This window comes from Rutilus rutilus (genome assembly GCF_951802725.1).
Source record: "Rutilus rutilus genome assembly, chromosome: 21".
In the NCBI taxonomy this organism is placed as follows: domain Eukaryota; kingdom Metazoa; phylum Chordata; class Actinopteri; order Cypriniformes; family Leuciscidae; genus Rutilus; species Rutilus rutilus.
Genome location: NC_140226.1, coordinates 24,278,831 through 24,292,967, shown reverse-complemented (window position 1 = coordinate 24,292,967; position 14,137 = coordinate 24,278,831). Strand labels below are relative to the sequence as shown.

General features: G+C 36.5%; 1 protein-coding gene across 12 annotated transcripts in view; it reads left to right on the top strand.

Moving 5' to 3' along the window:
- Nucleotides 1-8,463: 8,463 nt before the first annotated feature.
- eml1 (EMAP like 1) overlaps nt 8,464-14,137 on the top strand; it is a 60,966-nt gene continuing 55,292 nt past the window's right edge. For 4 of the 12 annotated variants that reach the window (XM_084393380.1, XM_084393377.1, XM_084393376.1 and 1 more), the window contains exon 1: nt 8,739-8,889. In XM_084393380.1, coding sequence (XP_084249506.1) covers nt 8,862-8,889 — 28 coding nt within the window. In that variant the 5' untranslated portion in view covers nt 8,739-8,861. Of the gene's footprint in view, nt 8,890-10,743; nt 10,815-11,368; nt 11,480-14,137 lie in introns of those variants that run through there. The other 8 variants (XM_084393390.1, XM_084393389.1, XM_084393381.1 and 5 more) reach the window with 7 other exon arrangements.

Below are 14,137 nucleotides of genomic sequence, written 5' to 3'. Positions count from 1 at the left end.
GTGCGAAAGCTGTTGACTCTTCTGTCAGACGCAGTTTAATTAAAGAGTGCCTGAGAAAAACGCGTTGTCCTGATTCAGTATCTGTGGTCAGATGAGATGTCAGGCTATGTCAGTGTCATTATTGTAATGTTATTTTCGTAACTTGTACTTGATTTGAATTTAAACAGTGTATAATTCAAAATGACATTTCAAGTAAATATATTTAAATGTACTAAATTGCAACTTCATCATTACAAATGTGTAATTACAAATATATTTATGTACACGACATACAAGTTTCAATACAAATTAGATTCATTTTTAATTTACCATAAATGCTTGTCAATACATTAAAAGACAAGAAGTAATTATGAAGTTAAATATAAAGATTAAGTATGTAAAAAAAGTATACTCTTAATTTCAACTAACTGCATGTAATACACATTTAAAGTATAATAACAAATAAAAAGTTTTTTTTTTTTACATGCATTTACATGTCCAAAAACACTGCATTCAGTTTGCACTTAAGTATATTGTAAGTATTAGTTCCACAATAAGTAATCAAAAAGTATACTCAATTGTACATCTTTTCCACAAAGTAGAAGCTAAAATAGTTTTTCAGGCTGGTGATTCTAATTGCAGTGGTGTTTAGATCTGTTTCCCCAATCAGATTCAACCCAACAAACGTGAGGAGACAAGAAAGATGATCTCATCTGAAGTTCACATCGTCATGAAAGAATTCGCTGACTGTACAATTATTACATCTTTAACAGCTAACCCCTTTCTCAATCTTTTTGTTTACACCCTCGAGTTTAAGATGTATGCATTTCAAATTCAGAAGTCTACAGATATCTGCTTGTACTCACACATGAAGCGCTTGATGTGCTTTGTGTTTGAAGCTCACGCCCCCTCCTCCTCCCTGTCCTCCTCAAATGCCTTTAAGTCGTGCCACAGTTAAGGGACATCCATCATAGTGGGTCCACCAGGTCTCCTTTCCACTGTTGTGGACTCACACATAGCTTCTGTAAATCATTCTCGGTCTGGCTGGCCTGAGTGCTCGGGGCTAGAGACACCGGCAGAGAGCTGAGGCTCTGGTTGGGCCAGCTGGTAGAGAAATCAAAGCTTGGAAGCCTTTTGTTTGTGAAGGCCTTCTAACCTTGTGGCTATTTGACAGTTTCTCAGGGGACTTAAAGAACATGCTTACTTAATGTCTTTGACATCAACAGAGATTAAAGGAGTAGTTCACTTTAAAATGAAAATTAACCCATGATTTACTCACCCTCAAGCCATAGGTGTGTATGACTTTCTTCTTTCAGACGAATACAGTTGGAGTTATATTAATAAACACCCTGACGCTTCCGAGCTTTATAATGGCAGTGGATTGCAACCATCAGATTGAAGCTCAAAAAAGTGCATCCATCCATTATATAAGAACTCCACATGGCTCTGGGGGGTTAATAAAGGCCTTCTGAAGTGAAGCGATGAGTTTGTGTAAGAAAAATATTTATACTTAAAACTGTGTAAGTGTAAAGCGCAACTTATGCGAGTAATGCAACGTACTGCTGATATTTACGCTACGCCATGACACACTACGCAACTTCTGACGTCACAAGTTGCCTAACTTGCGCTTTATACGCAAGTAGACTGCGTATGGCCGTTTGGCCGGAAGTTCGAATTTTACTTTGTAGCATGTTGAATATGAATATTTTTCTTAAACAAAATCATCGCTTCACTTCAGAGGGCCTTTATTAACCCCCCGGTGCCGTGTGGAGTTCTTTAATGATGGATGGACTTCAAACTGATGGTTGCAATCCACTGCCATTATAATGCTCGGAAGCGTCAGGGTGTTTATTAATATAACTCCGATTGTATTCGTCTGAAAGAAGAAAGTCATACACACCAAGGATGGCTTGAGGGTGAGTAAATCATGGGCTAATTTTAATTTTAAAGTGAACTACACCTTTAATTGACACTTCGCAGGTAGTTTGATTGACAGGCGATCTGACCAATCATAATCCGCCATCCGCCGAATCCGCCATCTGACAAAGCAGTCAGGAGAGTTAGTAGATTCATTTTGGAGGATGAGAACTTGAAAAACGGTTCTGACGTCTTTCCTTGGTTAAAACAACATTCCTTCTTATGTTCATTCATGTTTATTCGATGCTATAAATTAATTAGAAGGAAGAGATGATCGGTTCACGAGCAGCTTTAACTGAGGCTCTACAGTGATCTGTCAGACACATTAAAGAGACACAAAACGGTATTTATTGTTTAAAATATCTTTAAAAAAATGACCAAATTTGAAATGTGATACTTTGTTTCATATCAAAAGTAACCTGGTCTGTCCTGTCTGTCAGCGCGTTGTCAGTGTGGTGTATTTTTCACTGCAACAGAGCAGCATGGCTTGTCGGACATAGCAACAGTAACTAAAGGGGGCGGGTCTTTGCGAACGGTCAACTGAAGATATTTTTTTGTTAAATCCGTATCTGAGAAAAATATACCCTACAATAATAAATTTTATTTTTTATATTTATTGATTCATATTTATTATTGGCACTTGTGTTGTTTCGGTCTCACTAGACTGATTTGCAACTAAAATTGAACTTTTGAAGTTCAATAGCATAGGCTACTAAATATATAGGCCTACAATATATATATACAAAAAGGGATTCTTTTTTTAATCAAATGTTTTAATTAAGATAAATAAAGATTTAACTGAAGCAAAGTTTAATAGCAACTATGACACAATAAAGCATAATTTGAATAAAGTTTGTTAAAGTTATTAACAGAATTTTAACTGAATCATTCAGAATATTCAGTATCAGCATGACAAAATAAAGGATCATTTTTAATACATTATTTGAATTCATATTTACCTTTATATCAAGTTACTCCAGATGTTTCATCTCTACATTATCACACTGCCACTGATTTATATCTGTTTGTCAAAATCAAGTTTATTTCCTTTGACTGTAACAGAGTCCAGAAATCCTGGGTTGTTTATTCAATAGTCTCTACTGTAATTAGCAGATTGCCCCAATATCAATAAAACTGTTAAGGAATCAGTCAGAAGACTGTTAAATTTGACACCATTAGGAGTTCATTAGTCAGCATTGTTACAATAGAGCCAATACATGTCTTTGAGGAATATTAATGAAATGCAAATCACAACCAAATGGACTAATGAGTCACGAAACTGGCTTTCTGTCATTCCTGTCAGGGAGGTTCTGGCAGCGTTTGCCCGTACGACTTAAAGGTGAGGTGGAAAGGTGAAATATCCACCTTCTTTTTAATTGCACTTAATATGTAAAGACACGTAATCTTTGGCGTTGTCAGTTCTGTCATGTGTACAAGGGCCTCTTTAAACATTACTTAGCGTGAGTCTCAGACTTTTTACGATCAATTTGTAATAATGGGCACCAATTTTGTGTGTTTCAGGAGTACATTAGGGCAGTAAAAGTAATTTTCAGTGATTACTCTGAGAAAACAAGCTGGACTGATCCAAACTCCGAGAGGCTGGAGGGGTTGCTGTTGGAGGTGGGGGTTGAGGTTGGGTAAAGTTACGTTTGGAGAGAGTGAGCAAATAAGGATTCAACCATGTGGAGGTTTCAAAGAAGTCCAGCAGAGAATGGGGACTGAGCCAAAGAGCAATGATTCAGAGTCATGCGAATGACTTTCTTATAGGTTCCAGACAATATCAACAGCCTATACAATACAGCAATACCTCATAATCTGACATCTCTAAAAATCCCGGAAGAAACCTACCAATGTGTTGATGGGGACCTAAGATTGACCTTTAGTGTTTTCAGATAGACTCCCCTAAAGCAAACACATTTTTGAAAGTCAAACACTGGCCTAGTTTACTGTAACCTATCATGAACTCTCTAAAATGCAAAATACAAGTGATGCTGATCAGAAAATCTAAAAAATATCAAAAGACCTATTAAAAGATTCCAAATCATAAAGTCAAAACTGTATTGTGTAATATACAGCAGGGGGGACTAAAGAAGGTTCCAAGACATACTTGGAAAAGTTTCGCTTTTGCTTTGTGAAACCTATAAAACAGGAAAACAATTAGTCAATTTTAACAGAGAGAAAATAAAATAATATGTGCAATGTGTGTGAGTTTTATAAATGTAGCCAATGTGTTGAGTCAGTTTTTACCCACAGAATTGCAATACTTTTAATTAACATTAATGACAATGATAACTGATGTCAAGAATAATATGAGTTGAAAGGAACACGTTTCAGCTTTGTAATAATGAAGGGTGTTGATAGGCTTGAGGTGGTAGGCCTACATAAGACAAAAACGGCTAGGGAACACTGATTATGTTACTTAAAACGTAGAGAATATCCTATTAGTTCCTTTAACTGAATACAGTTGATTCTAAGTGTAACGTGTTTTCCATTTCAAGCACAAATCTAAAACATCCAAATAAATTGAGCTCTCAAAGCTAACTTTGCTCCAACAGTGCCATCTGGCGGTGTTCTTACGAACTGTCCCAATATGGATGTGCTAACAAAATGTGTCACTCACAAGCACTTTCTTTCTTTCTTTCTTTCTTTCTTTCTTTCTTTCTTTCTTTCTTTCTTTCTTTCTTTCTTTCTTTCTTTCTTTCTTTCTTTCTTTCTTTCTTTCTTTCTTTCTTTCTTTCTTTCTTTCTTTCTTTCGCTAACAATGGTGGATATATTTAGGCCTATGTAAAAAGTAAATAAAGTGGCAGCCAACATAATAATAATAATTCAAACAATATAACCAATAAAATATCCCCTTATAACAGTGATTTACTGTTGGTTTACCTATTACAGTTTTTCTGAATTGCTAAAACAAATTTTTCGAAACCCTCACCCACTTTCTCAAAACCTACATTCAGAGAACTTCTGACTCTTCTGGCAAAATCAAACAATCAGCTCAAAACAATTTCACCTGTTGCTCAAAATAAAACAATGCTTTCAGATCATACACACATCAGTCAATTTACAGACACTACAGTTCATTCATTAGACACTACATAAAAAATGGAGAACACAATACCCAAAGTATAGTTACAGAAAAAAAGAAAGAAAGTGCAATTACGTAAAAAAGTATAAAAATCGCAACTTAGAGTAGTAAGGTTAATAAATTGTATACTGTATGCACTGCAAGTATAGTATTGTACTGAATATTATATAGTAGGCTACTGAATATCTGTATATTGTAGCGCTTGAACACTGTAACAATACAGTTGTCCAAAAGCCAAAAAGGTTACAGTTTTTCACAATTGCTACATTTCTTGAGACCTTCACCCAATTTCTCACAACATTAAACACAAATCCAAATTTTCCAACTAAACTCACAAAACCATTGACTCTTCTGGCAAAGTCAAACAATTGCTTCAAAACCATTTCACCTGTACTCAAAATCAATCAGTGCTTTCAGATCATACACACATGAGTCAATAAAATAAGCACTACAGATCATTCATTAGACATCAAAAACGGAGAAAACAGGATCCAGAACATTACAGAAAAATGTTGTATTTAGTAAACAATTTTTGCAATTACATAAAGTATGGTAATTGCAACCGAGTAAGGTGAATGTATTGTATACTGTATGCACTGCAAGTATACACAAAAAAAAAAAGTGTGTTGGATTTACATGATTTGATCGTGTACATCGGTCCCACATGAACCAGTTAAGTTAACAAACATAATTTATTCATGTAACTTCAACATCATTTTAAGTGACCCATTAAGAAGTCTCAAAGTGAATTTTAAAAGGCTCTCTGATATGATTCAAGTATTCCAATTCATATATTCATTCATCCAATAAAATTTCACTAATGTTAGTGTCACTCAAATGATATTCTAGACTATAGCCAACTATTAGCTAGCTTTAGCACATTGTTAACAGCTAAAATGCTATGATTGACATTGTTTTTCAAATGAAGCATTTAAAACATTGATGGATCAGTCCACATCCTAACCAAATGCTCCACTCTTCTCCACAATGGTAACCCACTGTAATTTAAAGTCGGCATGAAATCAAAATGGACCCTATTTACTTTGGTAGCGCATATTACTAGTCTTGTGGTGAACAATTAATCCGTGCAAGTTAAAACACAGAAAAAAAATTTTTTGGCTTCGTAATCTTTAATCAAAATCTGAAAATGCCCCTCCCCTCTGCCTTGGAGGACCTTCTCTGATGACGTAGGTTTGAGGACTTGGGTTGGGAAACGCTTAACCACTCCCCTCAAACCGTTAGTCTGTAATGAGCGAGAGATGGAGAGGAGGAGCACTAGAGTAAAACCCTGCCCTCTGTTCAATATTCCTTTTCACTGGGAAATACGTCACAGCACTGGAGAAAAGTCGTTTGCAACTTCCGGTTCACGCGGACTTTAAATGTTCTGTTAAAAGAACCCTAGACACTCATAGGACGTAACAGTTCTAATAATTCCAGTGTAATTGGAACAATGTAATTCCAATGTGAACATTAAACACACTTACACACTATCAAGTCTTCCCCTTTTCTCATTTACTCAAAAACACTTAATTTCAACATTTATTCTCTCTTAATTCAGCCATATGCAAAGCATGCTGGGAATTAACAAGCACCGCCCAGTTTCAGTTAATGCAACACAAATCATTCATTTAATCCAACACAAACGGATTAAGTAAACTTAAGTTTTACATATATTTAAGCAGACTGAACACAATCAAATTAAGTTTGGACAACATGTATAGCAATTGTGTTGCTTAAGCTCATTTTAATTAAGCAATTTAAAAAGGAGCAAAAAATTTTTTTTCAGTGTATATTGTACTGAATATTGAATAGTAGGCCTATTGAATGTCTGTATATTCAGCACTTGCATACTGTAAAAATACTGCAGTCCAACTGCAAAAGCCAAAAAGGTAAAATAAAACTCTAAATGAAAAGCATGTTACGGTGCACTCAAATACTGTAAGTTGTGCAACTGCAAAATCAAGGTCGATGAGAGATTCATTCTGCTTCAACATTATGTCTTCCTGCTGGCTCTGCCCTGAGGACTTTGTCCACCTCACAGCCACAGGCAATGTTGTCTCTTACCAGACGAAGGGAAAACCTTCTAGTCTGACACATCCAGCACTTTGACAACACTGTCCACACCTTGCTCTTTCTCATCCTCATCCTCCTCTCCCTCTCACATTGTTTACATTTACATTTACATTTAGTCATTTAGCAGACGCTTTTATCCAAAGCGACTTACAAATTAGGACTAAATTAAGCGAGTCATCATGAAGAGGCAAAAACAACAACAACGCAAGAAGTGCTCAAAATACGAAGTTCAGGCATTATTCAGAGTAGCATAAGCCCGATAAGTGAGGTTTTAAAGGGAAAGTTTTTATTATTATTTTTTTTTTTATGAAGTTAAGTGCTCACGGAAGAGATGGGTTTTCAGCTGTTTTTTGAATGTTGTCAGGGATTCTGCATTCTGGATGAGGGTGGGGAGAGTGTTCCACCAGCATGGAACTGTGAATGAGAATGTTCTGGAAAGTGATTTTGTGGCTTTCTGTTTCCGGGACACATGTTTCCATCAGCGCACCTGTGTCACCTATGCACTCTGAACTAGCTCATATTTCATACAGTTGGTTTGATCACATCGTAAGAAATAAGTGTGAACAATTTTGAATTGTTGTGTGTAAACAATGACAACTGTGTTGTAGTTGTGTTTAACTTTTGCCTGCCTGTGTTTAGCGTTTTGCGACACGTGTGTCACAGTGCGAAATGTGTTTTAGTGAGTGAGCATTCAACTGCAAAATCAAGGTCAATGAGAGATTCATTCTGCCTCAGCATTACATCTTCATGTTGGGTCCAGCCTGAGGACTTTGTCCACATCACAGGGAATGTCGTCTCTTGCCAGGCAAAGGGAAAAACCCTCTAGTGTGCCAGATCCAGCCTTGACAACACTCTCCACAGCGGGCTCTTCCTCGTCCTCATCCTCTTCCTCCTTGTCCACCACCTCTTCACATACTTTTCCACCTCTACTTTTTAGATGGTTTACATATATCATTCGCATCAACATTCAGTGCACCCGTGCCAGCTGTACACTCTGAACTGGCTTATTTTGTACACTTGGTTTGCTCACGTCATTAGAAATACATGAACAATTTTGAGCCGTTGTGCGTAAACGATGACAACTGTGTTTTATTAGTGTTTAACTTTTGCCACTTGTGTTTACTGTTTTGCCACACAAGTGCATCACAGTGCGAAATGTGTTTTAGTGAGTGAGAATGTGTTTACAGTTTTGCAAAAAGAGCGCATGGGATTTGCAAATGGTGTTTAACTGCCTGAACTTGTATAAGGTTTTACAGAAAGAGTGATTTATTCGACAAATTGGTTTAAGCTATTAAGAATTTGGTTCAGAGAATGGGGTTTAGTGTTTTAGCCATTCAGAAAAACAGTAATGATACACATGTGACATTAATACAATACAGTCATTACATAAACAATTTCCTTTTGTCTTTGATTCTTTTTTGAACAAGAAATTAAACTTCAAATTGCTGTTACTTATTTGTAGCCACTGGTAAATTTAGAGTTGGATCAGGGTTCAGCTGGCTTGAAAATAGCTAGAGTGACAGCATTTGTATCCTGGAATGGAGCCTCTCAGTGTAGCACTATAGCAGGCCCGGTTAGATTAAATGGATTGCGTCCAGAGGGAAGAGGGAGGGTGTAAACATTTATCGTCCAATAGTGGCCGGGGCCACGAGTGCTTGATATGCATTCTTTGCATCCCATGGTTCTCAGCAGGACAGTAGCAGAGAGGTCTGATGGTGTACGCAATCTCAAAGAGCTGTTTGTTTCATCGTCAGAGTTTTGTGTTGGACACCATCCATTCCGAGAGAGTTTTCCACTTTACTCCATAATGTCAGACTGTGAGGGACTTCCAATGGGTGAGTATTCAGTGTCAGGGAATTCTGGATTTATCCTGTTTTTGGCTTGGCCTCACGCTGACAACTCATCCTGCAAATATGTTCTCATATTCTGCTTGATGAGAGAGCAAAGGTTTTAGCCATATATGGCTGCTCTCAGACTGACCGTCTCTATCATAGGGCATCTTAAGAGAGAGACTATCATTTTACAAATGTACTTCAGTTCTATGAGTGTATCTGTTGCAAAGTATGTGTTATAGTCTCCACAAATAATTTATGTGTATCGTACATCACAGCTGAGCACCATTGCAGCTGTTATTTATAACAGTGGCGTGTTTTTATGTGCTTCCCGCATGGGAGTATTCATGACAGTACATTTATAACACATAAACATAATCCACGCTTGAAAGGATCATTTCCCTCACATAGAGCAGAGTCTAGGAAAGTCTGAACGTTGGCTGGTTGTCGGCACAGTAAAAACAATCAGATATAAATAGACCATCTCCCTCCTGGTGCACATACTGTTTACCAGGCATTTGACCTGCTCAAGCATTATCCCAGTAAACTAATGTAACACAGTCTGAGGTAAAACGCCTGTGTATTCGGTTCTGTTATAATAAACTCAAGCATAATAATGTTAAACTGCAAATGATTTGTAATGAAATGGTTTGCACCCTTCTGTTTTGCCACGAATGCCTCCAGGTATGAGGATTATGCCATAACAGAATGTTTAATATTTGAAGGTTTGTTATGGGAATGAAGTCAGAGCATTCACTTCCAAATCTCTGTGGGTGTTATCATTATCAGCAGTCACATGTAATAACTCAATCCCGTTATGTGTTTGCCAAGGCCAGCATTATGTGTTAGGAATCTGGCATGCATTGGTATTCGCATATATCAGAGTTTGAAAACATATGTTTAGATAAGTGTTTACCATCCTCTCTTTTAGTGTGCTGGGGTGCGAACTGTATATAGAATTTCTGTATATAAGTGATCAGTATATCAGTGATTTTTAGTCTGTGATCATTAATGGTCTCAGTAAAGCTGTTTGTGCAGCAGAGCCATGGAATACATTTGTTTTATATATGATGTTTATATGATCTTTTTCAGGAAATTAAGATGAGCTAATAATAATAATAGTTTTGTTAATGAGTCTCTTGAGAGAAGTTGTGCTGTCATGAGACAGCACATGAACAGATAACCTTCAGCTGTTTGCAGAAATAATTAGTTAGGCTGCACTTATCCTTTTCATAATTGTGAAGAATGTCTTTGTTTAATGAAGCTCAGAATTTAATGAACCTACTTTGTATAACTATTGAGCCTGTGTGTAACAGAAGGCCATTTGTTTTCCAGTGACTGAATCTTTAAATGTCCCAAATTAACTGCAGGCCTTGCACTAAATAAATAATCTGAAATAATCCGATTTAATTTACATTGTGATTGTTATTTCTCAGTCATAATTAAAAGAAATGCAGTCCAATACATTATTTAAAACTTGTCGAGAGTGTTCTGTTTGTCCCTGAGTTGGATGTAATTAAATAGATACACTTTCATTTATTTTTTATTAAAAGTATTTAAAAAAAATGTTAGATAAACCTCAAAGCTGTCTTTTTAAAAAAAGACTTCTTTATGTATTTTAGCTTCTTTACAATTAAATTTTTTATTTATTTATTTATTGTTTCATGCTTTTCCAGACAAAGACTTTCAATACTTGATTTCACAAAACAATTAGGCCTATAAAATATCCAAATATAAATTGTTAGTTTAAAATGATATCTAAACAAGTGAAAAACATTTACATGTGATACGACTGGTCCACAGCTAAACTTTTTGCCTCAATAAAATGCTTCTTCTTTTTTTTTTTTTTGCATGGAGAAACGTCACTGAAGAGCATGCTTGAGATTAAATATGACACAGTATCTGTGGAAAAACAAAGAACAGTCAAGGTAAATTTCACTTTTATTTTATTACATGTCATTTCCAGTCAAGAAACAATGTTCTTCAATTAACCTAACGCAAAAAGCGAATTTTAATTCGGATAAATAAAATGCTAGCTATGATAATAGCGTTAGCGAGGTCGGTCATTCTCCTCACGAAATAGGCTATTAATAATAATAATAATAATAATTACAGTGTCATTTCATCCACGGAATCCTATTAAACTAATAATTAGTGGAAATACTGATGGCGTTTCGAAAATGAAAGAATTCCTCTCTATATTCATTGTGGCACTGTTAGTGCAGAAACAAGCTATCGAGTCGCGACAGTGTGTTTTAAAGTGTATTTGTAGTCTACAGGGACAAAAGGGCTCATAGTTGAAGTAAAACCGATTTGTTTACTAGCAACAGTTTACTTCAAGCTTTTCTCACATATTAGTTGAACTATGAGGGGAAATTTCCTGCACGTGCTTGCTGTAATTGAACCACAAGATGTCACTGTACAGCCATTTAAAATAACGATAGTGCACACAGTACGCCCACCTCCTATAGGGATCTTCGCCGTGACGTCACGACGCGCTCTGGTTGGCAGAAGAAAAGTAATGGCCGCTTGCTGCGCAGCGCAAACACAGAAGAAAAATGGTTGTATCGTGCTGTGTGATCGGCAAGATTGGGTACTGTACTGTGTGTATCATCTGTGTACATACCCTTATATATTAAGGGCAAATTATTGTATTTTAATACATTTTTACGTGTCAACCAATGTTATATACAGGGCCTGAAGTTAACTTTTTTGACCACCAGCCACTGTGACTTTTTACCAGACAGTTTTTTTTTGGCCTCATAAAAGGTGAAAAAAGGAATTGCACAAACATTTCTTCTTTAACTTGTAAGAATACACATTTAAGTTCTGTCAATTTATTAACGAGATCCATACAAGTAATAATAACTCTTAGAATACAGATATAGACCTAGTGCAGCTCGCATGTAAACAAATCACACGCAGCTGTGTTGATGGCTGGGAAGCTGTTAGTTAAGTTACAGCGTTCAGGAACCGTTAAGCAGAACTAAATTAATATTGTTATTACTGGTAAAGTGACCGGGTAGGCTACCGGACATTTTCTCACCGGTTCCCAACACCTGTGCAACTGTCATTGTACTGTAGTTTATGTCAGCGTTGCATTATCGCATCTCATCTCACCAACAGTTTAATACTTAACTCACACATTCAAACGCAGTCAGAGAAGGGCCTCATCTTGCTCTCCGATCACATATACGTTCCGAAACACTCAAACTGCGCTGCTTTCACAGATGCTTTTTTTACTAATGTGCCGCCACATTTTTTAGCTGTAAATCCAACGAATTTGCTGACTTCGTTAGTCAAAGAACAACAAAAAATTCTCACTCAGGTGATATGGATCAGGCAGAGAACATGAACCCTGGTTATAAAAGCTTAATTATATCTCTTTTTAGCTTCTTCGGACAAAGAATTAACATTATGCTGACAAAACACAGGTAGACTGCTGCGACTTGTTGGTTCTTTCTGCCAACCAGTTCGCGGCCACGCCCATATCGTGACGTCACATTTGACTCCGGCGAACATCCCTATAAGGTCAGATAATTCATAACAAGGGAGAATTATATTGTGGCAGAATGGCATTTAGTTGTGTTTAGTATAACTGTGTGCCGAGTCATGACATAGTCAGACTAGTATATCATGGTACTCTCTATCAAGGACATAGCTCTGCTCATCTGATCTCTTGGGGTGAGTATAAGGCCTTTACCCTATATGAGAGCTGGCAGTTGTTGAGGTGTGACAAACTGTCAGAAGCCTTCATTTGCTTATATTTTGGTAGGCTAGAGAATATGCATTTTTTTATGTTTTACTGCCCCACCCTGGTTTATCTTTGTCATATGGGATGAGAAACAACAAAAATAATTTCATAAATGGAGAATCCCCAAGTAATGCGGTTTGTGCAGTTACAATTTACATTGCAAACATCTGTCATCATGGCATGATCCATGCTTGTCTTGCTGCATTAGAAGGTGATTGTGTATTGTCATGTTGAAAAGCACTGTATTTTCCATTGCAAGAGATATTTTGTATAATGACTTCACTCATCTGGTCTGGGGAGGAGCATTTCCACCCGTAATGCAATTTCAGCCTCTTAGTGTTGGTTAGAGTTATTCAAGATAGTATATTGATCGACCAGAGTAATCCTGACAATCTGAGACTGGTAACGCGAGGTCCTAGTAAAAGCAAGTGGTATGTTCACACTGTGGAGAAAAGCACGCCTACTTTTGCTCTATCCCATTAGTGCAATGTGATTTATGAGGCCTGTATTTTGAACTGGCCACTAATTGGTTTAACTAGTGATCTAGTCATGTTATTGGATTTAGGTATACTGTAACATTATACAATTAAGGTGTGTGTCTATGAGGTCTATGTAAGTCTAAAATAACTAAGGATGCATTATATATATATTGGGACTGCATGGGCTCATTTTATTTATTTTTTTACATTTACCTATTTATTGAATATATATTGGATATTTATTTGTGCAATTATCTAACACTTACTAACACTAAAAACATTGAATATATGTGATATATATATATAAATATTGACTTAATCAACCTCACTATATTGGCTTAAAACCAATGAAGGTCAGAGCAGGGACAATAGATCCTAAAGATAACAACTTCACAGGTTTCCCTTTTACGTGCAGCCATTATTAATAATGACCTGAAACCATATACTGCAATTCAAAACTCTTTTGGATCCGATATTATGAATGATATGTTGTATGAGAAAGAACATGTGCATTTAGAAAGAGCTCTGTGTTTGTTGCATAGGTCTGTAAAGCATCATATATGTTCTTCTTAATATAATAACTGTGGGATGGGGAATGGGGGGTTTCCTTATTTCTAGCAGCCAAGTCAGATATGATTAATGTTGTCCCTGCTTCACAGAATACAGAGCTGTGCAAGCAGGAGAACATTCCCTTATATAATCATCACGAAGGAAAGAACATTTGAGTCACATGTGTCGTACAACATAGATTTGCCAAAAACAGACACAATATGTTTATATTTTATTTTCAGATTTATACTACATGGCTGTCTGGAATATTTGATTCTGTTTGGCCATATGATTCAGCATAAAAACGTATCATATTTGGGGATTTCATCTAATTTAGTGCATTTTAACTGTGCTGGCTGGATGCATGAGTGAATTTATGAGCGCTGATGTAAGCTTTAATGACATCATCATCTGAATGAGAACAGTAGGGGGTGGCGCACACACGTTGTCCCTGATGTCCCTGAACCCT